Source organism: Coregonus clupeaformis, chromosome 21, assembly GCF_020615455.1.
Source record: "Coregonus clupeaformis isolate EN_2021a chromosome 21, ASM2061545v1, whole genome shotgun sequence".
Lineage (NCBI taxonomy): Eukaryota > Metazoa > Chordata > Actinopteri > Salmoniformes > Salmonidae > Coregonus > Coregonus clupeaformis.
This window is the reverse complement of record NC_059212.1, coordinates 51,472,147-51,494,904: the sequence shown is the minus strand read 5'-3', so window position 1 is coordinate 51,494,904 and position 22,758 is coordinate 51,472,147. Positions and strand designations below refer to the sequence as shown.

The 22,758-nt window shown below is 45.1% G+C and overlaps 1 protein-coding gene across 2 annotated transcripts; it reads right to left on the bottom strand.

Annotated features, from left to right (window-relative positions):
- Window positions 1–2,072: 2,072 nt before the first annotated feature.
- Window positions 2,073–21,596, bottom strand: LOC121535569 (SUN domain-containing ossification factor). 2 transcript variants are annotated; one of them, XM_041842771.2, is made up of 22 exons: window positions 21,313–21,596; window positions 16,223–16,337; window positions 15,901–16,068; window positions 15,161–15,543; window positions 14,683–14,824; window positions 14,404–14,515; window positions 14,181–14,305; window positions 14,002–14,069; window positions 12,811–12,918; window positions 12,402–12,507; window positions 11,990–12,010; window positions 9,916–9,971; window positions 9,121–9,203; window positions 8,708–8,773; window positions 8,341–8,482; window positions 6,046–7,557; window positions 5,801–5,888; window positions 5,458–5,562; window positions 5,040–5,200; window positions 4,359–4,450; window positions 3,687–3,742; window positions 2,073–3,518 (listed from the first exon to the last, which is right to left on the bottom strand). In XM_041842771.2, exons 1-22 carry the CDS (start codon window positions 21,372–21,374, stop codon window positions 3,114–3,116), a joined length of 4,176 nt encoding a protein of 1,391 aa, XP_041698705.2. In that variant the 5' UTR covers window positions 21,375–21,596; the 3' UTR covers window positions 2,073–3,113. The 2 variants fall into 2 exon arrangements, with proteins under 2 accessions (XP_041698705.2, XP_041698706.2); XM_041842772.2 differs by lacking the exon at window positions 11,990–12,010.
- Between the last annotated feature and the right edge of the window lie 1,162 nt (window positions 21,597–22,758).

Here is a 22,758-nt window from a genome sequence, read left to right as displayed (position 1 = left end):
CCCTCAAAACTTGAAACATTGGTGGCATTGTGTTGTGACAAAACTGCACATTTTAGAGTGGCCTTTTATTGTACCCAGCACAAGGTGCACCTGTGTAATGATCATGCTGTTTAATCAGCTTCTTGATATGCCACACCTGTCAGGTGGATTGATTATTTTGGCAAAGGAGAAATGTTCACTAACAGGGATGTAAACAAATTTGTGCACAAAATTTGAGAGAAATACGTTGGTTCTTTTGCATATGGAAAAATTTGGAGATCTTCTATTTCAGCTCATGAAACATAAGACCATCACTTTACATGTTGCATTTATATTTTTGTTCAGTGTAGGTGCAGCCTGTCAATCCGAAATGAAGAGCAGCCACTAATTCAGGAGGCTGAAGAAATTTGGCTTGACCCTTAAGACCCTCAGAAACTTTTACAGATGCACAATTGAGAGCATCCTGTATCACCGCCTGGTACGGCAACTGCACCGCCCGCAACTGCAGGGCTCTCCAGAGGGTGGTACGGTCTGCCCAACGCATCACCGGGGGCACACTGCCTGCCCTCCAGGACAACTACAGCACCCGATGTCACAGGAAGGCCAAAAAGATCATCAAGGACATCAACCACCCGAGCCACGGCCTGTTCACCCCGCTATCATCCAGAAGGTGAGGTCAGTACAGGTGCATCAAAGCTGCGACCGAGAGACTGAAAAACAGCTTCTATCTCAAGGCCATCAGACTGTTAAATAGCCATCACTAGCCGGCTACCACCTGGCTACTCAACCCTGCACCTTAGAGGCTGCTGCCCTATATACATAGACATGGAATCACTGGCCACTTTAATAATGGAACACTAGTCACTTTAATAATGTTTACATACTGCTTTACTCATCTCATATGTATATACTGTATTCTATTCAACTGTATTTAGTCAATGCCACTCCGACATTGCTCGTCCTAATTTTAATATATTTCTTAATTCCATTCTTTTACTTTTAGATTTGTGTATTGTTGTGATTTGTTTGATACTACCGCACTGTTGGAGCTAGGAACACAAGCATTTCGCTACACCCGCAATAACATCTGCTAAATATGTGTGAGACCAATAACATTTGATTTGACGTCTGAGCTCTTCATTTTTGGGAAAACGGTGTAAAGTCAAATTTTTACTGCAGCATCCAGGTACTACACATTGAAATGTTACCGGCGTGCTGACTGAAGAACACCTGGCTGCAGTCAAGTTTTTTTGCGCAGTAGTAGACTAGCTAGCTCTGTAAACAACACCTGTAACACCAGGCTTCTTGTCATGAAGATAGTTCACTCAGGCTGTTTACAATTTAAAAGAAAATGTCAGTTCCGGTCTACTTAACGGCGTGGTTCTCCCATAGACACCAATGCAATAGCAGCTGGGTCTGGCCTGCTTAGTTTATTGACTAATGTAACCAAAAAAATGAGGGAGTGGGCCGTCTCGCTTCCTCTTCCATCTCTGTTGTCACCCACATTAGCATGTCACTTCCGGGTCACAGCATTTTAGGGAAAATGTTTAATAAAAGTCCCCAACGTAATAGTAGAAAAGTCTCAACCTGTATTTATTCCCGATTCATATTTAAGTGACATTTGCATGAAATTTCAGGTGTGTCCATAAAACCATGGTCCAAAAAACTCACTAGTCCCTAAAATACAAAACAAGTTTGAACAAAAAGCTAGGTCATAGCAGGTGTTGCTGGACTTTTACTGTGATCAAATAGCTTATCCCTAATATAATAAATGTTTTCAACTTCAGAAAATGAGAACCAATCTTGATACAGGAAGAACCTGCTGTTTCTATGAACTGAATTTGGCTAGACTGGCCACTCATTGGTAAAAGCAACTTCTAACTTAGCTGTTCCTCTCATGGTATTTTATTCCTTTAGCCATTGACATTGGCAATTTTATAATTTAAAATATTTTACCTTTATTTAACTAGGCAAGTCAGTTAAGAACAAATTCTTATTTACAATGACGGCTTACACCGGCCAAACCCGGACGACGCTGGGCCAATTGTGCGCCGCCCTATGGGACTCCCAATCACGGCCAGTTGTGATACAGCCTGGAATCGAACCAGGGGGTCTGTAGTGACGCCTCAAGCACTGAGATGCAGTGCCTTAGACCGCTGCGCCACTCGGCTATTTGCAGGTTTGATTGTTACATAGTGCACCTTTTAAAGGAGAAGTTACAATATTTTTAACCAAATCTGTATTTTGGATGTAATGGCGTATTATAGAAGTGCCCAGACTTTTTTGCTATTTGCAGGTTTGATTGTTACATAGTGCACCTTTTAAAGGAGAAGTTACAATATTTTTTACCAAATCTGTATTTTGGATGTAATGGCATATTATAGAAGTGCCCAGACTTTTTTGCGATTTCACTTGTTTTTGATAAACTTACCCCAACCAGCGATAGACTTCCTCCTGCTCGTTGTGCAGTGCCAGGGTGTGGATAAAGTTAAACAAAAGCTCAAAAATCACCCAAATACTTCCTTTTAGAAATGGCAACGCTCTCAGTATAGTGATGCAGGTCTTTAGATGTTGTACACATGACATTTTGTCACTCCAAACTTTATTCGCAACGTTATATTACATATTGTGCGACTCAAGCGATACTTCTCTGTGTAGCCCATGCTCGGGCTACACGGAGAAGAAGCACAGATGGATAGGGGAAACTGCTTGAGTCGCACAAAAGCAAATATATAACGTTACAGATAAAATTCGGAAAGACAATTTCACAAGTTGTGTTTCTAAAATATGTATTTAGGTGTTTTTAGAGCTTTTGTTCATGTTTTATTCTAGAACATGCCATTTACATCCAAAATACAGATTTGGTTAAAAATAAAGTTTACTTATCTTTTAAGGTTGCCACTATTAACCTCATAACAAAAGAGCCTGACAGAGAACATGAATAGAACATAACATACCGGTTAGGAGGTGGAAGAAGAGGGATTGTCTAATTTGTGTCCTAGCTTAAAGCCTCCTAAGTATACAGGGATAACAACAACCCTCCTTTCAGAGAATGAGTGTTCCAGAGTCTGTTTGCTGGAGCAATTTGGGTCAGACAGGACCTCAGAGCGCCGTCACTCCTAGCCTCCCTGCAGCTAGCTCCTTCCCCCCCCGATGTGATCCTGCAGGGTGAGGATGGTGGGTGTAGCTTCGCTCCCGTCTCTCCGCGGGGTCTGCAGGAGATCCACCACCCCGCACCCAGGCTTGGAGCTGCGCCGCTTGAATGCCCGCTTCGCTGCCCTGCTCCTGGGCGGGGGCAGACCGTCACAGAGGCGCGTGCAGGAGGTAGCAGCGAGGCCACAGAAAGAGGGCTCGTCTGACTGGGAGGAGCCCTCTGAGCTGCCCTCAAAGGGGGGGTCCCTGAAGGCAGGGTGGCTGAGATGCCCCGTGCAGGGTGTAGGGTCCATGGTGCCACGAGGGGCGCGGCCGTTAGCAAGCAAAGGAGCACAGAAAGCGGTGCACTTCAGGGGCTCCACGGTCTTCATCTTACTGCGGTTCTTCTGCAGAGGGAGAAGGGTTGGGGACAGAGGGTGGAAGGGTTGAGGAGAGAGATTTTACTTGTTGAGGTTGGCGATGAGGAGAGATCATGTTCATGATACAGTTATACTCTGAGTATGTGAGAGAGAGTTGAGAATTTCCTTGAGATAGGGACACTGTTCCATCCATACCTTTTTATTAGCTGGGGGAAAATTCATTGGTTCAACAGTTTGCAGTGACTCTGGACCTGCGAGCACAAGGAGAAAATAGTAAGCAAAATAAATTTTAAAAACTATTTGTGAAACAATATTATCAATCAGCAAAACAAACAAGACCCAAAGACAAGTTATATTTATAGGCAACCATTCCAACAGCAACCACAAACCTTGCTCTGGAGAACCCAAGGCATTAACAAGGCATTCTGCCTTATCCCAAGGGTTCTCAGCTATAAGCACCGCTTACCGGTGGGACCATGTGAACTACAATCCCAACACACAGGTGTTCGAGCATGCTAGATAGCTAATGAGCACAGGTGGTCGCCTCTGTCTTCCGTAAACAAGCACTGTAACATGGAAATATGGCCGTGTGGAACCCTAACCCAGTTCTTTCGCTGATATGAAAGATGCGTTCCTTATGTTTCCAAAATCGTACCGCAAGCGATGCGTGTTAATGTTCAGACCGCGGGTCACGGCTCTTAACAAAACTCCCCCAGCCAGAAGATACCTTCATGAATAGACAGCCGCTAAAGGTAGATAGCATCTATGAATGGGCTACCACAAACCTAAACCTTAGAATGAGGAATCAGAAGGACGTACACACTCCTCCACACACACATACACAGACATAGTCATAAGTAAACTTGCCTTCAGTAGTGGGTAACTGAAAGGAATCAGAGTGCAGGAGAGGATATGAGGCTCGTCTCTTCAAGCTCATGTCTTCATATTCAGAGAAAAGCCTGAGTGGAGGAGACGGGATGAATTAGACTCCGACTTAAAGTAACTGTCCAGTGAAAATATTGTTAACTCATACCCAAATAATGTTGTTGACTCATCCTATACTCCTATGTGGCCAAGGCATCAATTGGAGAGAAAAAAACACAAAAAATGCTTGCTATTTCCTCAGAGGATGATGAGCTGGCCAATCAGAGGTCTACTCGCATTAATATTTTTAATGACCAGTATATGCCCACACCATTCCACACAGAAAAGCTGCTTTTTAACATACTTAATTAAACCATTTTGGGAAGGAAAACTATTTCACTCATATTGTAATTCATTATAAGTCATATTTCACACAAATCTGGAAACACTGGACAGTTACTTTAAACACAGAATCCTGATGACACTTCATGTATGTCAACAATATTGTGCAGGTGAGTGTGTGGTATCCCTTGAATGAGATGTGGTAACACCAATTGAAGGGTACCTATATAAGGACTTCATAACACATTCATAACCCATGCATAACCCATTCATAAACAGTACATAAGCACAACCACTTGTGTTCCCCCTAGTGGGGCAGAAGGAGAGGATGTGTGTAGTTACCTCTCTGGGCTGCAGTAGCTGTAGCTCTTGGGTATAGGAGGCTCTGGGTCTGTGGAGGGAGGCTCCATGGCAGACATGCGACAGTGCTGGGCACACAGCAGCAGGCCCAGGAACAAACACAACACCAGGCACAGCAGGAGGTAGCTCTGCCTGTCCGACACCTACAACATAGACAGGGCCAAGTTAGCACACTGCAGCCATGTGGTGTGACTGGAAAGGGGTTTAAATAAATATTTTATACATTTTACTGCTGCATTCCAGGGTTGGGTTCAATTCCATGTCAATTCAGGTGGCAAACTTCCTCGTTGAAAAGCAATGAGGAATAGGACTTTAGTTTACTTACCACACTGACTGAGCTGAAATGTAATTGACCCCAAACCTGCTGTATTCAATAGGGTTGAAATGATGTAGTATCTACCTGGCTCTGCAGCTGGCTGACTCTGATGGACAGGTTGAGCACCAGCTGTGTGATGTCCTCCAGCTGGCCCTGCAACGACTGGATGGACTCCGTCTGTCTCTGGTCCTATAGGGAGATGGGAAACTTTTGAGCTGGCCAATCACAAACTCTCACAAGCCACATTCCCATACATTGCCAATCACAGCTTCCCTTCAATTGTGAGTGATTAGATGACAGCCTTGGCATCCTCATTACTTAAAAGGCCAAAACTGTGCGAAACCCGCCTGAGACTCCATCTTAAGATAGACTACGCAGTATGTAACATTCTACACAAACACACTGTATGTCACCCTCCACTCCCCACCTGCTCCTCTGCTATCCTGGATGTGTTCTGCAGTTTGATGATGGTTTGGTTGAAAGCCCTCTGCATCTCTTCCATCTGCCTTCGGTACCTTCAACAAAACAGACAAAGTATCAGTATCACCATCTAAAACTTGAATTGACTAACTCTAGTTCCAATATGTCTGACATTTGACAGTTAATAAAACCAGCTGGATGGTGCTCAATAATCGGCCAATGGCCATCCATGAATCCCTGAGGCCCCCGTACCTCTGGCTGAGTTGCTCTAGGTAGCGTCCGCTCAGCGACATGTTCATCTCCAGGGCCTTGATACGGTTGTTGAGCCTCATGAACACAGACTCCTTCTGACTGGTGGAGCCGTGCATCGGGTTCGCGTTCCCATTCCCCTGGTCCGTGGTGTTGTGGAGCTCTGCGTAGAAGTCTAAAGGGGAAGGAGAGGTGGGGCGAGGCAGCTGCTGCCTGTTGCCATTGGGCGACGAGGTGAAAAGGATGTCCTCCACAAGCTCCGCCTCCCCCTTGGTTTCCGTGGCGACGGCCTGGCCCTGGCCATGTGAGGGGGGCTCCGTTATGACCACGACAGGGACAGAGTTGGGCTCCTCAGGAGTAGTGTTGCCGCCGCCAGCACCCGCTGGTTTAGGAGGGGATCCCGGAGGCTGCTGCTGCTCTGTGGGGGTGGAGGTAGTGGGGAGGGGAGGGGGGAGTGGATCAGCCACGTGTGGTTGGTGAATGACCTGGATGTTGTCTTGTTCTGCAGGCTGAACCTCCGGACAGTGCCTCTCCTCGACAGGGGTTCCCCAGCTCTGCTCCACTAGGCCACTGGAGCTGGAGGTGGTGGTGGCGACAGTGGGAGCAGGCTGCCTGTTCTCCTCCTGCTGCACCTCCTGGCTCTTCTCTGCCCCAGTGACGGGGTGCTTCTGCCCGGGCAGGTCTTTGGAGGAGGCCTGGTGTGGAGGCTCCACGGGAGTGGTGGGTCTGGTGGCAGAGCTGGAGGTGTCGGTGGAGCTGGGTCTGGGCAGGGTGGAGGTCTGGCTGGGCTCTAGGTGGGGCAGCTCCATACTGGGCTCTACCTGTCCCACTGCCTCAGTCTCAACCCATGGAAAGTGTGGTGGGGTGTCAGTGGGCCTGGCTCTCCTCTCTCCCGGGGCAGAGCTGGTCTCTCTCTCCTGGGGCTGTTCCCCCTGAGTGTGGGGCTGCTGGGGGGTCTGGGTGGCCGTGGGGGAGATGGGCATCTGTGACGGGGTGGTGGGGGTGACTGGAGCTGGTGTAGCCTCTGGCACCCTCTCCTGGCTGGTGTAGTTCCTCTGAACGGAACACTGGTGGAGGAGGTACTCCTGGAGGGAGGCTGAGCAGGAGCAAGAGGAGGAGGAAGACAGGCCACAGTAGTCAAGGCTTTCTTGCTGTCGATGGCCAGGGCAATGGTGCTCCTCTCTCTCCCTCCCATCCTCTTCCAGCATGGTGACTATAGACTGGACCTCCTCCTTTATAGGAGTGACTACCTGCTCCTCTTCAGATATATGCTCTGGTTTGGGTTCCTCTGTGGCAGGGGTGTCTGGAGTAGGGGCTTCTGGTTTGGGTTCCTCTGTGGCAGGGGTGTCTGGAGTAGGGGCTTCTGGTTTGGGTTCCTCTGTGGCAGGGGTGTCTGGAGTAGGGACTTCTGGTTTGGGTTCCTCTGTGGCAGGGGTGTCTGGAGTAGGGGCTTCTGTGGTAGTGACATCAGGGACCTCTGTTACTTTAGGCTGCTGCACCTCTACAGTGTCAGGCCTGAGAACAGAGAGACAGAGAAACAGGGAGACAGAGAGACAGAGAGACAGAGAGACAGAGAGACAGAGAGACAGAGAGACAGAGAGACAGGGAGACAGGGAGACAGAGAGACAGAGAGAGATAGACAGCAGAGAGACAGCAGAGAGACAGCGGAGAGAAAGCAGAGAGATAACAGAGACAGCAGAGAGACAGCAGAGAGACAGAATATAGCCAGAGAGAGACAGCAGAGAGACAGCAGAGACAGAGAGAGACAGCAGAGAGACAGCAGAGAGACAGAAGAGAGACAGAGAGAGACAGAGAGGGAGAGAGAGAGACAGAGAGAGACAGCAGAGAGACAGAGAGAGATACAGCAGAGAGACAGCAGAGAGACAGCAGAGAGACAGAGAGAGACAGCAGAGAGACAGCAGAGAGACAGAGAGGGACAGAGACAGCAGAGAGACAGCAGAGAGACAGAGAGAGACAGCAGAGAGACAGAGAGAGACAGCAGAGAGACAGCAGAGAGACAGCAGAGAGTTAAGCTCCTACAGCTACAAAAGAAGACCAATTATGCACATTCAAGCACGGTAACCTGCAGGCCCTGACAGAAATGTAATATATTATAATAGGAATCACAAGCTATCCCATTTAACTGACTTCTAATATACTCTAGTAAATGCCATTGCTGTCAGACTTAAAAAAATAAACAACACTTCATCAGTTTAAATGAAAAGATGTCTGACATTATTGTAGATCTATATCAAGTTAAAGACTAGGAGAAAAGGTGACTGGTTGGCTGGTACTTACACTGGGCTGAGGGTGGTGGTGGTGTCAGGGTCAGATGGTGTAATGATAGTCAGGTTCACTGTCTGGCCTGAGAAGTTCCCTTCCCCTGGTCCTCCCCCCAGCACGTTGACTTTAATGTTGTTCACCATGTTCAGAATGACATCTGGAACAAGACAGCCCATGAGTGAATACTTATACCAGTCACTGAATCCCTCCCCACATAGGCATCACAAAGGGTTTACAGACGCAGGTATGACAGATCACATTTTTTCAATACTAAGAGGGGTGCGAACCCTGTGAGTCTCAAATACACTTATACGCAGGATGAAACCATATTTGTGAGACTGGTGTAATGGGATATTTTTTTGGCTGTATGTGTGTAACTCACCCTTGGCTGATCCTATGAGGTCATTTGAAGCCTTATCCTCTGCAGGAACGTATCCAGGAGGATAATCTGAAGGTCACACACACACAGCAGAGATAACATGACACTCATCAGGAACAATATCCAAACAGTTCAAAGGTGAGAGGTACAAATGACATTAACCTGTATAATAGTACTTCAGGACTTTGCATGTTCACACTATATTGCATCTAGTCTCCTCATAAGGTGAAAATGTTGCTGTGTACTTGTAACAACATGTTAATGTATATTGATGAATGAGTCTTATCTTATCATGCATTCACTGTCGGATATCTATGACCAGAGAAATTAAATGTATATGCTTATGACCGTGATGGTTGAGAGAAATATTGACAAGTATTTCAGCTACTATAGAAGAATAGGAGCTCTCCTCTCACCGAGGTCATCATCCTGGTCGTCTGGTCTGTCCAGGGGGTCAGCGATCTCCTCATACTCCTCCACCATACTCGTTCCAAAAACCCTTCAACAGAAAGGAAGACCTGTTATACTGTCTAGCAGTCACCTGAGGGCAGACAGAGATACACCAGGAGTCCATAATAACATACCAGGTAGGTCGAATGATAGCTAAGATATCCTTAAACTCCTTAATGTTAAGCAATCTAACGTCAAACTGGAATTGAGCAAATACTACAAATTAATTCGTATTTGAGCCCATATGGACCGTAGTAGTTGGCTTTGGTACATTATGTTGTAGCTGTCTTTTTGTTTTATAACCATTAATGCCTCTGTAGGAGAAAATGCATGTTAAGCGAGTGGCTAGCTTTACTTTTTGAAGACAAAATGTTCTGCAAACTCTGACTGCCAGAGGTGCCTCCCAGTGCCCCCGACACAAGGCAGCTTATTTTTGTGGCGTGAGAGAGAGAGAGAGAGAAAGAGAGAGAGAGAGAATACTAGCAGCTCCAGATGCAAGAGTCCCCTCAGCTCACCCTCACCAACTGGTTCATGAGGGGCGACATGGGGTAAACGTATCACCACTCGTACACTATTATATAACATCGCCCCACTATCTACATCTACTTGCTGGTTATCGATTGGCAAATATGACTTCAAATACCTGTGGATTCGGTAAATTGATGATTAAAAAGCTCAACGTTATCTTCTGATTATCTGTGTTTTTTTCTCAATGACTGTAAAAATTCTATTAACTCAGTCTTTTTCCATTCATTGCCTACCTTATGAGACTGAGAGGGCAGAAGTGTTCGGATCCATGGTGAGAGACCAGCTCCACCTGTGATGAAACACAGACATCATTTACATCCATGAGACAGGCATCAGTGCATGGTGGGACTGTTCTACACTCTCAACGATAATAATCATGTTGCAATATTAACATTTTGCAAAGCTACAGTATGATTTGGCCGGTGGTTAAATTGTTATTGACAAATAGTCTAATTGAAGAAGTTAGTTGTTGTTAACATTGATGACTGTCTGGCTGGTCAGCGACAAGCTATTACAGATATACAGTGCTTTCGGAGAGTATTCAGACCCCTTCCCTTTTTCCACATTTTGTTAAGTTACAGCCTTATTCAATTTACATACAATACCCCATAATGACAAAGCGAAAACAGGTTTTTAGAAATTTTAGCAAATATATTAAAAATAAAAAACAGATACCTTATTTACATAAGTATTCAGACCCTTTGCTATGAGACTCAAAATTGAGCTCAGGTGCATCCTGTTTCCATTGATCATCCTTGAGATGTTTCTACAACTTGATTGGAGTCCACTTGTGGTAAATTCAATTGATTGGGCATGATTTGGAAAGGCACACACCTGTCTATATAAGGTCCCACAGTTGACAGTGCATGTCAGAGCAAAAACCAAGCCATGAGGTCGAAGGAATTGTCCGTAGAGCTCCGAGACAGGATTGTGTCAAGGCACAGATCTGGGAAAGGGTACCAAAAAATTTCTGCAGCATTGAAGGTCCCCAAGAACACAGTGGCCTCCATCATTCTTAAATGAAGAAGTTTGGAACCACCAAGACACTTCCTAGAGCTGGCCTCCCGGCCAAACTGAGCAATCGGGAAGAAGGGCCTTGGTCAGGGAGGTGACCAAGAACTCGATGGTCACTCTGACAGAGCTCCAGAGTTCCTCTGTGGAGATGGGAGAACCTTCCAGAAGGACAACCATCTCTGCAGCACTCCACCACTCAGGCCTTTATGGTAGAGTGGCCAGACAGAAGCCACTCCTCAGTAAAAGACACATAACAGCCCACTTGGAGTTTGCCAAAAGGCACCAAAATGACTCTTAGACCATGAGAAACAAGACTCTCTGGTCTGATGAAACCAAGATTGAACTCATTGGCCTGAATGACAAGCGTCATGTCTGGAGGAAACCTGGCACCATCCCTATGGTGAAGTACTGAGTAAAGGGTCTGAATACTTATGTAAATGTGATATCAGATTATTATTTTTTTGCTTTGTCATTATGGGGTATTGTGTGTAGATTGATGAGGGGGGGGACGACAATTTAATCAATTTTAGAATAAGGTTGTAATGTAACAAAATGTGGAAAACGTCAAGGGGTCTGAATACTTTCCGAATGCACTGTATAGAACACTCTGAAGCTGTGATGAACCGCCTTGCCCTACACACTTAAAGAGCGACTGAATGCACCGATTCCGCATGTGTTTCTCTGTTGCTCATTAATAAAAATCAAGATTTCAGTCTTCGGGATATGGTTCGACGTGGCAGTTTGTCCCCCATGAGACACCATAGGAACAAAGCCAGTATTACTTCCTGAAAATAGTCTGAATGAATGTAAGATAACTCAAGAAAAAGGCAAGTGAGCGTTGTTGAACTCAAAACCCAACCCTCAAGTCATGACGAACTCACTTACAAAATACAGTTTTGGACGAGACTGACTTTATGAACAAAATGTATCCTATTTACACTTTGTAGTCAACTTTGACACTAAAATAAATGTGTCTGACTAATATCGATGCCACATAGGCCGTTTTCTATCAGAGAAGTTGCGCTTTAAAGAATGGGCTTCTCTACAGTCAAAATCTCTACAGTCAAAATGACATGGTATTCTCATGACTGACATGACTAGATGAATGATAAATGATTACAGAGATATGTTCAGTGGCTTTGTCTAGATAGAAGGATTCTGTGTAAGCTAGTGCTGATCAGTTAGCAAGCTTCTCCTACTGTTAGCATCGTAACACCAAAGCCCTTCCCTTCCCTCCAACCCTCTACATGCTCCTCCACAGACCAACCACCTCTAAGAGAGAAATAGGCTAACCTTTATGTACTTGGTGAACATCTGAAGCAGGAGAAACAAAGGAAGAGAAACAAGTAATTACAAGAAGCATACATGCATTTAAAATAGGACAAATGGATGAATGCTGGTTCCTGCTCCGCTCCTCAGAGAAGAGGTACAGAAGCATCAGTTTAAAGATGATAAAGACTAAAATGTTTTGTACATTTGTGAAACATTACTCTAGAAGAGGACCAGCACAAAAACACACACAGCCCAGCAGGATTTGAGTATGACCCACTGGTTAAGGAGAGGGCCATAACAGAGTAAAGCGGGGGATACTCTAGTCTTGATTTTATTTGTCAGAATACCTCTTTCCCAAGAGAGACCTGGATGAATAGAATGGGAGTAAAGGAGGGGGTAGATAACAGAAGGAGCAGGAGGATGCCATACACACCTTGACATATTTGGCATACAGATGCTCGTCCAGAGGGAAACTCTGAACAGTGCGCTCGTCCCGAGCATGAAACGTGCCCAACTTCACCCACTTGTTGGTCGGGTACCTGAGGGAGCATCATCCAACAACATTCAACCTATTGATCAATCCTTATTAGTGCAGTAGTACTGACTGTTTTAGTAACATGTATGATGTTCAGCATCAAATGACAGTTTGAAAGATATCAAAACGAGATATTCCCATTGGGGTTGTGTTCATTTGGCACCAAAAATAAGAAAACTGACTGAAACAGGGAGAGACTATCTGGACAATAACAGCACTCATTTTCGTTTCAGTTTCTAAATGGTTTAAAACATTTTCCATGCGTGCCTTAATGAATATGCCCCAGGTCTATGGCTAAAAATCAAACCTGTCACTGATGGAGACCAGGAAGTCTTTGGGTGTGGAAGAGAAGAGCTCAAAGTTAGCGATGTCCAACTGCTTCACCTGGATGGGATCACACAGCTCGATGATGAACCTGAGAGAGAAAGAGAGAGAGAGAGAGAGAGAGAGAGAGAGAGAGAGAGAGAGAGAGAGAGAGAGAGAGAGAGAGAGAGAGAGAGGGAGAGAGAGAGAGAGGTGAGAGAGAGAAGGGGCGAGAGAGAGAAGGGGAGAGAGAGAGAGAGAAGGGGCGAGAGGGCGAGAGAGAGAGAGAAGGGGCGAGAGGGCGGGAGAGAGAGAGAAGGGGCGAGAGAGAGAAAAGGGGCGAGAGGGCGAGAGAGAAGGGGCGAGAGGGAGAGAGAGAGAGGGGGCGATAGAGAGAAGGGGCGGGCGAGAGAGGGAGAAGGGGCGGGCGAGAGAGAGAGGGAGAAGGGGCAGGCGAGAGAGAGAGGGAGAAGGGGCAGGCGAGAGAGAGAGGGAGAAGGGGCAGGCGAGAGAGAGGGAGAAGGGGCGGGCGAGAGAGAGAGAGGGAGAAGGGGCGGGCGAGAGAGGGAGAAGGGGCGAGAGGGCGAGAGAGGGGCGAGAGGGCGAGAGAGGGAGAGAAGGGGCGAGAGAGAGAGAGAAGGGGCGAGAGAGAGAAGGGGAGAGGGAGAAGGGGCGAGAGGGAGAAGGGCGGGCGAGAAAGAGAAGGGGCGAGAGAGAGAAGGGGCGAGAGAGAGAGAGACGGGGCGAGAGAGAGAGAGAGAGAGAAGGGGCGAGAGAGAGAGACGAGGGCGAGAGACAGAGAGAAGGGGCGAGAGAGAGAGAGAAGGGGTGAGAGAGCGAGAGAGAGAGAGAGAGAGAGAGAGAGAGATAAGGGGCAAGAGTGAGAGAGAAGGGGTGAGAGAGAGAGAAGGGGCGAGAGAGAGAAGGGTCGAGAGAGAGAAGGGGCGAGAGAGAGAAGGGGCGAGAGAGAGAGAGAGAGAGAGAAGGGGCGAGAGAGAGAGAGAAGGGGCAAGAGAGAGAGAGAAGGGGCAAGAGGGCAAGAGATAAAAGGGGCGAGAGAGAGAGAAGGGGCGAGAGGGCGAGAGAAGGGGCGAGAGGGCGAGAGAGAGAGAAAGGGTGAGGGCGAGAGAGAGAGAGAGAGAAGGGGCAAGAGAGAGGGATCTCCAAACATGCGCGCACACACACACACACTCACCAGATCTTGTTGCTGCAGGGATTTAACATGTAATGATCCATGCTTTCCATTAATATGGCTGAAGTGCTCTGAAAGAAAACAAGATCCTTCCATCAAAATATGCAAAACTAGCTATTAAAATCAGTAGTTTCAACTGAATATATAGATGGGTTTGGAGGGTGACAGTTTGAAATAGATACCTTAGCCTCTAGGTTAGAACCCAGGATCTTGGCCCCACACTCCACCGAGGCATAGTTGTTGAAGTTCTTCTGCGCCTTTTTTACAGTGTGGGAGCCGCCATTGGTGGAGATGTGAGTGGCCAAAGCTATGAAGAGAAATACCGTTTTAAATCAAAACGAGTGAGTGAGTGAGTGAATGAGTGAGTGAGTAACTGAGACAGGCCAGGAACACCATCTATCTTACTCTTCTCTTTTTCCACCTCCATAATTTTCTTCTTCCACTCGTCAAAGGTGGGGATGTCCTCCGCATCCTTAGTTGCCACATTGGGATCCTTCTCCTTGGCGATGTGTGAGCTCTACCAACAGCAGTCAACAGTACATCAGACCTGGTTCAAATACCTACTTTAATCGTAAAATACTCAAGCATTTGAGGTGGGCTTGACTAAGCTTGGAGTTTGCACTTTTGGGACTATCAGTATCAGAAAACAGTATTGCTGTGCAACAAATGTTGGTGTATCTCTACCAGTTCTTTGAGCATGTGGGAGGTGTTGGCCCCCTGAGCCAGTCCCGCTGAGGCCTGACCTGCCTGGACCTGAGGGTGGTCTATGTCGGTCTTGGTGCCCTTTCCTAGAGCATTGTTAAGTTTCTCCAGGACAACAGGAAGACTACAGAGGGAGACAATAGAAAAAGAGAGCCTACATTCAAACACTAGGTAAAACAACTGGGTTCGAACCGGAGCCTCCTGTGCGCCACTTGACTCTGTTAGCCTGTTGTGCTAAAGCCATTAGCTCTCTGGGAGCTAACACAAGTTCAGGCCTCAGGTAAGGTTAGGGAGTTTTCACATATGAAATTCAACTCCCTGGTTCGGTTTCCTGGACCGTTTGTGAGAATTCTACAAAATACTTTTTGCTTTCACAAGACTTAAATATTCTACATGACGTTAGCAAGCTAGCTTGTTTACAACAGGCAAAAACGTCCATGTTCCTTCCGCGTCACAATACCTGGTACTCTGGTCCTGGATCTTGGACTCGCTACTCACGCAGGTCCAGGATTCATCAAAGGGGTTGGTTTCTCCAGCTTCACAGTCGTCTGTGGCCAGATCAGTATCGCTGAAGTCCGATACAGGGACATCAGACACAGTATCCTCTGGTACACTAGAGGATGAGCCATGGGTCATGGAGGGCTCTTCAGTGACAGGGTTGAGGGCAATGGCAGAGGATGGAGGGAATAGATCAGAGGTGGGGGTTGGCTGCTGCTCTTGGGTGACAACGGCCTCTGGAGGTGGCTGCTCAGCGTCTGGCTCTGCCTCTGGTTCTGCTGTCTCTGGCTCGGCCTCTGGTTCTGCTGTCTCTGGCTCCTTCTCAGGATCGTCCAGGTCCAACGTCTGGAAAACATTATCACTGCACTATCAGTAAAACACAGAACTTAATATTGATGGCCCACGACAACCACCCACATGCCTGTGCCGTATGTGTTGTACAACCTTTTATGATACAAAGATATAAATAGGTTTGGTCAATAAGTCTAGTGGCGTGTATCCAAGTCTCAATTTGCTCATGAACTAAAGAAAGAGACATCCGCTTCACATACAGTAAGTAAGCCAGGGTGGAGTAGTTCTTCAGGTCTACTTCTTATGATTCATCACTGCAGTACCTGTACCTTTTGGACCCCAGGAGGAGTGGATCGCAACTGTAACAGCTAAATGGGGATCCAAATAAAAACATAAACAAAACACAAATACCTGTACATGCTCCTTGTCCTCCACCTCTGTGCCTGGAGTCCCCGCTCCCTCCTCCTCTGCTAGGCCCTGCTGCTGTATGTCCACCTCCTCTCCATCTGGCAGCACCTCCTCTTCAGATAGGTGCTGGACATACTGTGGCCCCCAGCCATCCTCTAACTGAACAACATCCTGATGTACAGGACAGGAAGTAAACAGTTATCGTATCCAACATTAAAGAAACAAGTTTCATATCAACAAGAGAGTTGTTGATATGTTATACTAGGTCGGTAACAAAAGGCATCATAGAAACTTATGGTCCAAACAGGTGAAGCAGGTGATGTACCTTGTGATGGGACCTGTCGCCTGGATCTTCCTTCGGACTGCTGTCCTGTGCAGGCACAGTCAGGGTCTGAGCCTCTGGGGACTGCTCTGTGCAGCCAACATATTTAGTGGGGTGCCTGAGATAACATAGAAGAAGACATCAGTGTTATTAATTTAGGCAAGGGGCTGGCAGAGTGAGAGTGAGAGCAATGGGAAAAGTGGAATTTCAGTTTACTATCTGAATTGAGATGAAATGTACCCTAATGCTGTTAAGGTGTGGCAATATCCTGTAACCTAGTGTCACTATGTTTACCGTTCCAACAAGGACAAGCCTTGACCAAAAGGAAAACAACTCTATTTCAGATAATCAATGAATGAGTCATAATCAAACAGAGGGAGCTGCTGCCCAGCAGTTTCAGAGCTGAGAGAGGCGATATGGGAACGACCAGGTAGCTGACACACTGTGAGAGAGACACACTATCTTATCACAGTGGGGGGCAGGCCAGGCTGGAGGCGGGAGGTCAAAGTCAAAACCTTATGCCATGTGGCTGCACAGGGAAAATAACAACCGCATGCCACTGTCTGCTGACAGTCTGACAGTGTGTCAGGGAAATGGACAAGTCAATGTCACAGCGGTCTTGTTAATCTTGGTACGGAACAACAGAGATCGCCGGTCAGCCATGACAATACTTTAAATAGTTCCACTCACAACAATGTCACATTCCTACCGGGGACAGAGGTCCTTGTGTTAAGCTCCAGTGTCAAAGTGCTTCACAACAAGTCTATTGTCTAGTAGTGAGGTTTATAGGGTAAGTAGTCTACTAGGCTTGGCCACTGGAGTCTGGTAAGACACAAATACTGTAAGCTGTAGGGTGTTTATTTAACGTTTAATTCAGATCCAACAGCCTTAATGTAACCCCTAAGGAGCCATGGTGGTTTCGTTGGACGACAAATTATGTATTAGAGTGTGTGGCCACTTTAACAATAGGCAGTTGAAAGAAACTAGGCAGTAAAGCAAAAGTAGGCCTACTTGCCAAATATAGTCAAATGTAATCAAAACCATTAGCCTAGCCTACATCCCTACAAGTCTGAGGAATTTTAATTATGAGTCATAGTTAGAATAAGTAGTAGTACTTAGGGTTGGGCGGTATCCAGATTTTCATACCGTCATACCGTTTCTGTACCACACCAGGGTATACGGTATTATTGGAAGTGCACACAAGGGGCGCTATAATTATAACAAATAATAATGATATACACTACCAGTCAAAAGGTTGGACACACCTACTCATTCAAGGGTTTTTCTTCATTTTTACTATTTTTTACATTGTAGAATAATAGTGAAGACATAAACTATGAAATAACACATTTCAATTAACAGGTGTGCCTTCTTAATAGTTAATTTGTGGAATTTCTTTCCTTCTTAATGCGTTTGAGCCAATCAGTTGTGCTGTGACAAAGTAGGGGGGTATACCGAAGATAACCTTATTTGGTAAAAGACCAAGTCCATATTATGGCAAGAACAGCTCAAATAAGAAAAGAGAAATGACAGTTCATCATTACTTTAAGACATGAAGGACAGTCAATACGGAAAATTTCAAGAACTTTGAAAGTTTCTTCAAGTGCAGTCGCAAAAACCATCAATCACTATGATGAAACTGGCTCTCATGAGGACCGCCACAGGAATGGAATACCCAGACTTAGGATACGTTCATTAGAGTTACCAGCCTCAGAAATTGCAGCCCAAATAAATGCTTCACAGAGTTCAAGTCACAGACACATCTCAACATCAACTGTTCAGAGGAGACTGTGTGAATCAGGCCTTCATGGTCGAATTGCTGCAAAGAAACAACTACTAAAGGACACCAATAAGAAGAAGAGACCTGCTTGGGCCAAGAAACACGAGCAATAGACATTAGACCGGTGGAAATGTGTCCTTTGGTCTGGAGTCCAAATTGGAGATTTTTGGTTCCAACCGCCGTGTCTTTGTGAGACGCGGTGTGGGTGAACGGATGATCTCTGCATGTGTAGTTCCCACCGTAAAGCATGGAGGAGGAGGTGTTATGGTGTGGGGGTGCTTTGGTGGTGACACTGTCTGTGATTTATTTAGAATTCAAGGCACACTTAACCAGCATGGCTACCACAGCATTCTGCAGCAATACGCCATCCCATCTGGTTTGGGCTTAATGGGACTATCATTTGTTTTTCAACAGGTTAATGACCCAACACACCTCCAGGCTGTGTAAGGGCGATTTTACCAAGAAGGAGAGTGATGGAGTGCTGCATCAGATGACCTGGCCTCCACAATCCCCCGATCTCAACCCAATTGAGATGGTTTGGGATGGGTCGGACGGCAGAGTGAAGGAAAAGCAGCCAACAAGTGCTCAGCATATGTGGGAACTCCTTCAAGACTGTTGGAAAAGCATTCCAGGTGAAGCTGGTTGAGAGACTGCAAAGAGTGTGCAAAGCTGTCATCAAGGCAAAGGGTTGCTATTTGAAGAATCTAAAATCTAAAATATATTTTGATTTGTTTAACACTTTTTTGGTTTATATACAGTACCAGTCAAAAGTTTGGACACACCTACTCATTCAAGGGATTTTCTTTATTTTTACTATTTTCTACATTGTAGAATAATAGTGAAGACATCAAAACTATGAAATAACACATATGAATCATGTAGTAACCAAAAAAGTGTTAAACAAATCAAAATGTATTTTACATTTGAGATTCTTCAAAGTAGCCACCCTTTGCCTTGATGACAGCTTTGCACACTCTTGGCATTCTCTCAACCAGCTTCACCTGGAATGCTTTACATATACAGTATATATATACTGTATAGTGTAGATAAACATTGTACCATCTAAACCTCTGTGAAATATGTTTTCTATAACCAAAAATTTTGTATTTTCAGCTGTATGAAGCTGGCGTACAAACCCAAAGTAAAGAATGGGAAGCATAGAAATAGTGCACATAGAACAGATCTACAGCTTCTTAGACTTGCTTTCAATGAGAATGACAGATCTATAAGTCACAATTTTATGTGAATTTGGTCTCCAAAAAAGTTACATATTGCAGCTTTTACTTATAGTTAGTTATAAGCAGTGGCGTAGCCCTCACCCACCCCCAAAAAACGGTATTGAAAATCATACCGTCGGTATTTCGAAATACCCTGGTATACGGTATAAATGGTATATCACCCAAGCCTAGAAGTACTACCGGTAGTATAAATAAGAATAAAATGTAGGCCAACGTAATATGATCATGTGAGTACAGGGACCAGTGCTAGATGGCAGATTTTGGCTCAATTCCCTCTACCGACACATACTAATTATAGTGCTAAGTTATGAGTAACAAGATAAGGGAGTAGCAGCCTAACTCGCACATTCTATGACTCATTTACTGTCATACACCCAAGGTGTGATTGTGACTGAGCACTCTTCCCTGAGCATAAACACACCCTCCGCCTGATTATATCTTTAATCCTGAAGTGGACATTCCTCTTTCGGATCCTTGAAGGGAAGTGAACAAGTGCACACTTCAGGATAAAGGGCATTGAGAAAGTTACATTTGCATCCGGGGGTGGAACTGTCAATTATACTCCTTCATGCCTGAGTAAAATATCAAGGAGGGGTAGCCTCCAACACCGCAGTCTGAGGAAGGAGATAGCCATCAATATGTCATATCATAGCAGTACAAAGTTCAGGGGGAGGTTTACACATTACATTGCACCTAACTAGGTACTTTTCAGATGCTTAGCTCATTCATGAGTTTACACTACTGCGTGGCCAAAATTAAAGCCTAGGCCAGGTATATTTAAAAGTAGACTAAGCGAGATGACGTTGCAACGAGCAGCACCGCAAATGAGCAGGATGCAAGACTTTACTCTCAAACCGAGTATCTGCGCATGTGCACTTCACGCTGCTACAACTTGATAGCTACGGGATCAAAACAGCTGAGAAGTTTCAACACTCTTAGTTGTTGTGGAAATTAAGTGTTGCCTTATTGCCGATTTGTTTTTACAGATAACCAAAATTCAAATAATTCCAGTAGTCTGGTATTTCTAGTTCGTCCCGTGTGTAGTTGTAAATAGCTAGCCAACTTTTCGGGCAAGTGATCATCATTTTCGGCCAACCAAAAAATACTCCTGATCCTGACTTGCCCAATGCCATGGGCGAGTGATTTTCAGACCTTAATGTCAATCCCTGCACTATTGTGTTTACTTTGTGCATCATCATCATCTCGCTGAGTCGGACTAGTGCTACACATTCCATAATTTGTTTAAGGGCCAAGAAGCAACTGGTTCATAAGGACTCACTTTCCTCGAAAGGTCTTCAGGCTTTTGGAATCTCTGTCTGAGCATGAATGTAGCGTTCATGTGTGCCGTTACAGTAAACCAGGTGCATTCCTCTCCATTAAGCCCATCCTAGATCCTTCATCACCTCTGGATGGACCCTCATAACTGTGGTGATGAAGGATTTACAGTCAAGGGTCAGGACCTAAAAGCAGCGAGCCTGCTAGCTGAGTGACTAAGTAGGCTGTAATCCCTTCAAGAGCTGTAGAGTCAAATCCGTGACTGTCAGTTGAGGGGAAGTGTATTATGTGACTCACAGAACATATTAGACCTCAATACAGGCCGTCCAACAACTCGGCAATAGTGTGCAGTGCAGGCTTTTGTCTCGATTCATTCTTTAACCTCCTATTCAGTATGATAGAGATATTGTTTATTTAGCTAGTTAAGTTACTATTAGGGTCCTATACTCCACTTTCTGGCAATGGAGATGGAATGAGAGGCATGCTGAGGCATAACAATATGAATTGTTGAAAGACAAGCTGCATTTCACTGAGCTAGCCAACGCTACTACCAGCTGGCTAACGCTAGCTAGCTGGCTAACGTTCGCTATCTAACTCTTAGCCACGTTAGCAAGTAACTTAGCTAGCTAACGTTAGGTTAGGCTAACCTGGCTAGCAAGCTAGTTAACGTTTTGCTTGCCGTAGTTCTCGTTATTGTAGCATCTCTTCCAACATGTTTTGGCTAACGTACATAGTTAGCTAGTGAGGTAAAACACCTTCCTTGTTATGAAAATGAAAAGTACCGTATAGCTAAAACTTACCAACACAGTAATAACACAAGTAGGCACACTGACATGACTCGCCACAGTCTCTTCTTCATCATCCTCCCGCAGCCTGGACCAACATTATCGCCGTTTACCAAAACATGTATCAATACTGTCGTTATTCAACAGTTGTATGTTTTAACTCAACGTAGATATGTCTAACTTCTACTACAAGTTACAGGTCCGACACATAACTTATAGTTTCCTGAATGTGGTGTTGTGTTGAACTGTTGGCTCCTGTCAAATCCACTGGCGTTGGAGACCTTGCGCACCGCCAACCTGATAGCTGTATCAATCGCCGCTTCCTCCAATGAAAACGCAGCAACGTTGTTGCGCAGTAAAGTTCATATAGATGTTTAAGAAATGTGGGGTACCAGTGTGTCGCGCTCAAATTCCCATACTATGATTATAAACTATGACACAAATGAGTGTAAAATATGACTGTTTTAATTAAAATTAAATTTAAAAAAACACTGTTTGATTACTGGATATGTGAATGGGAATTTACAGGAAATTGGCAAATGACTAATTGATGAGTTGGAGGTATTGGTACTCTTTTATATACTCCTTGTATAGCTTCATTCTTGTGCGTCTATTTGTCATGTGTTCTTTTTTCTTTTTCTTATTTAACTCTGCATCTTTGGGAAAGAGCTTGTAAGTAAGCATTCCACTGTAAGGTCTACCTACACCTGTTGTATTCAGCGCATGTGACAAATACAATTTGATTTAATTTTAGCTTAAAAAATAGTTTGTATTTGTATTTATTAAGAATCCCCATTAGCTGATGCCAAGGCAGCAGCTACGCTTCCTGGGGTCCAGCAAAATTAAGGCAGTTACAGTACCAGTCCAAAGTTTGGACAAACCTACTAATTCCAGTGTTTTTCTTTACTTTTACTATTTTCTACATTGTAGAATAATAGTGAAGACATCAAAACTATGAAATAACACATATGGAATCATGTAGTAACCAAAAAAGTGTTAAACAAATAAACTTAAAAAACATTACAATACATTTCACAACAGATTTCACAACACCTTAAGTGTGTGCCCTCAGGCCAGCCACCACTCTACTACCACATGTCTACAACACAAAACCCATGTGTACGTGTGTGTATAATGTGTATGTTTTCATGTGTGTGTGTATGCGTGTGTTTGTGCCTGTGTGTGTGTGTGTGTGTGTCTCTTTACAGTCCCCACTGTTCCATAAGATGTATTTTTATTTGGTTTTTTTAAATCTGATTTTACTGCTTGCATGGGTTACTTGATGTGGAATAGATTTAGTATGTAGTCATGGCTCTATGTAGTACTGTGTGCCTCCCATAGTCTGTTCTGGACTTCAGGACTGTGAAGACAGGCATGTCTTGTGGGGTATGCATGGGTGTCTGAGCTGTGTGTTAGCAGTTTAAACAGACAGCTTGTGCATTCAACATGTCAATACTTCTC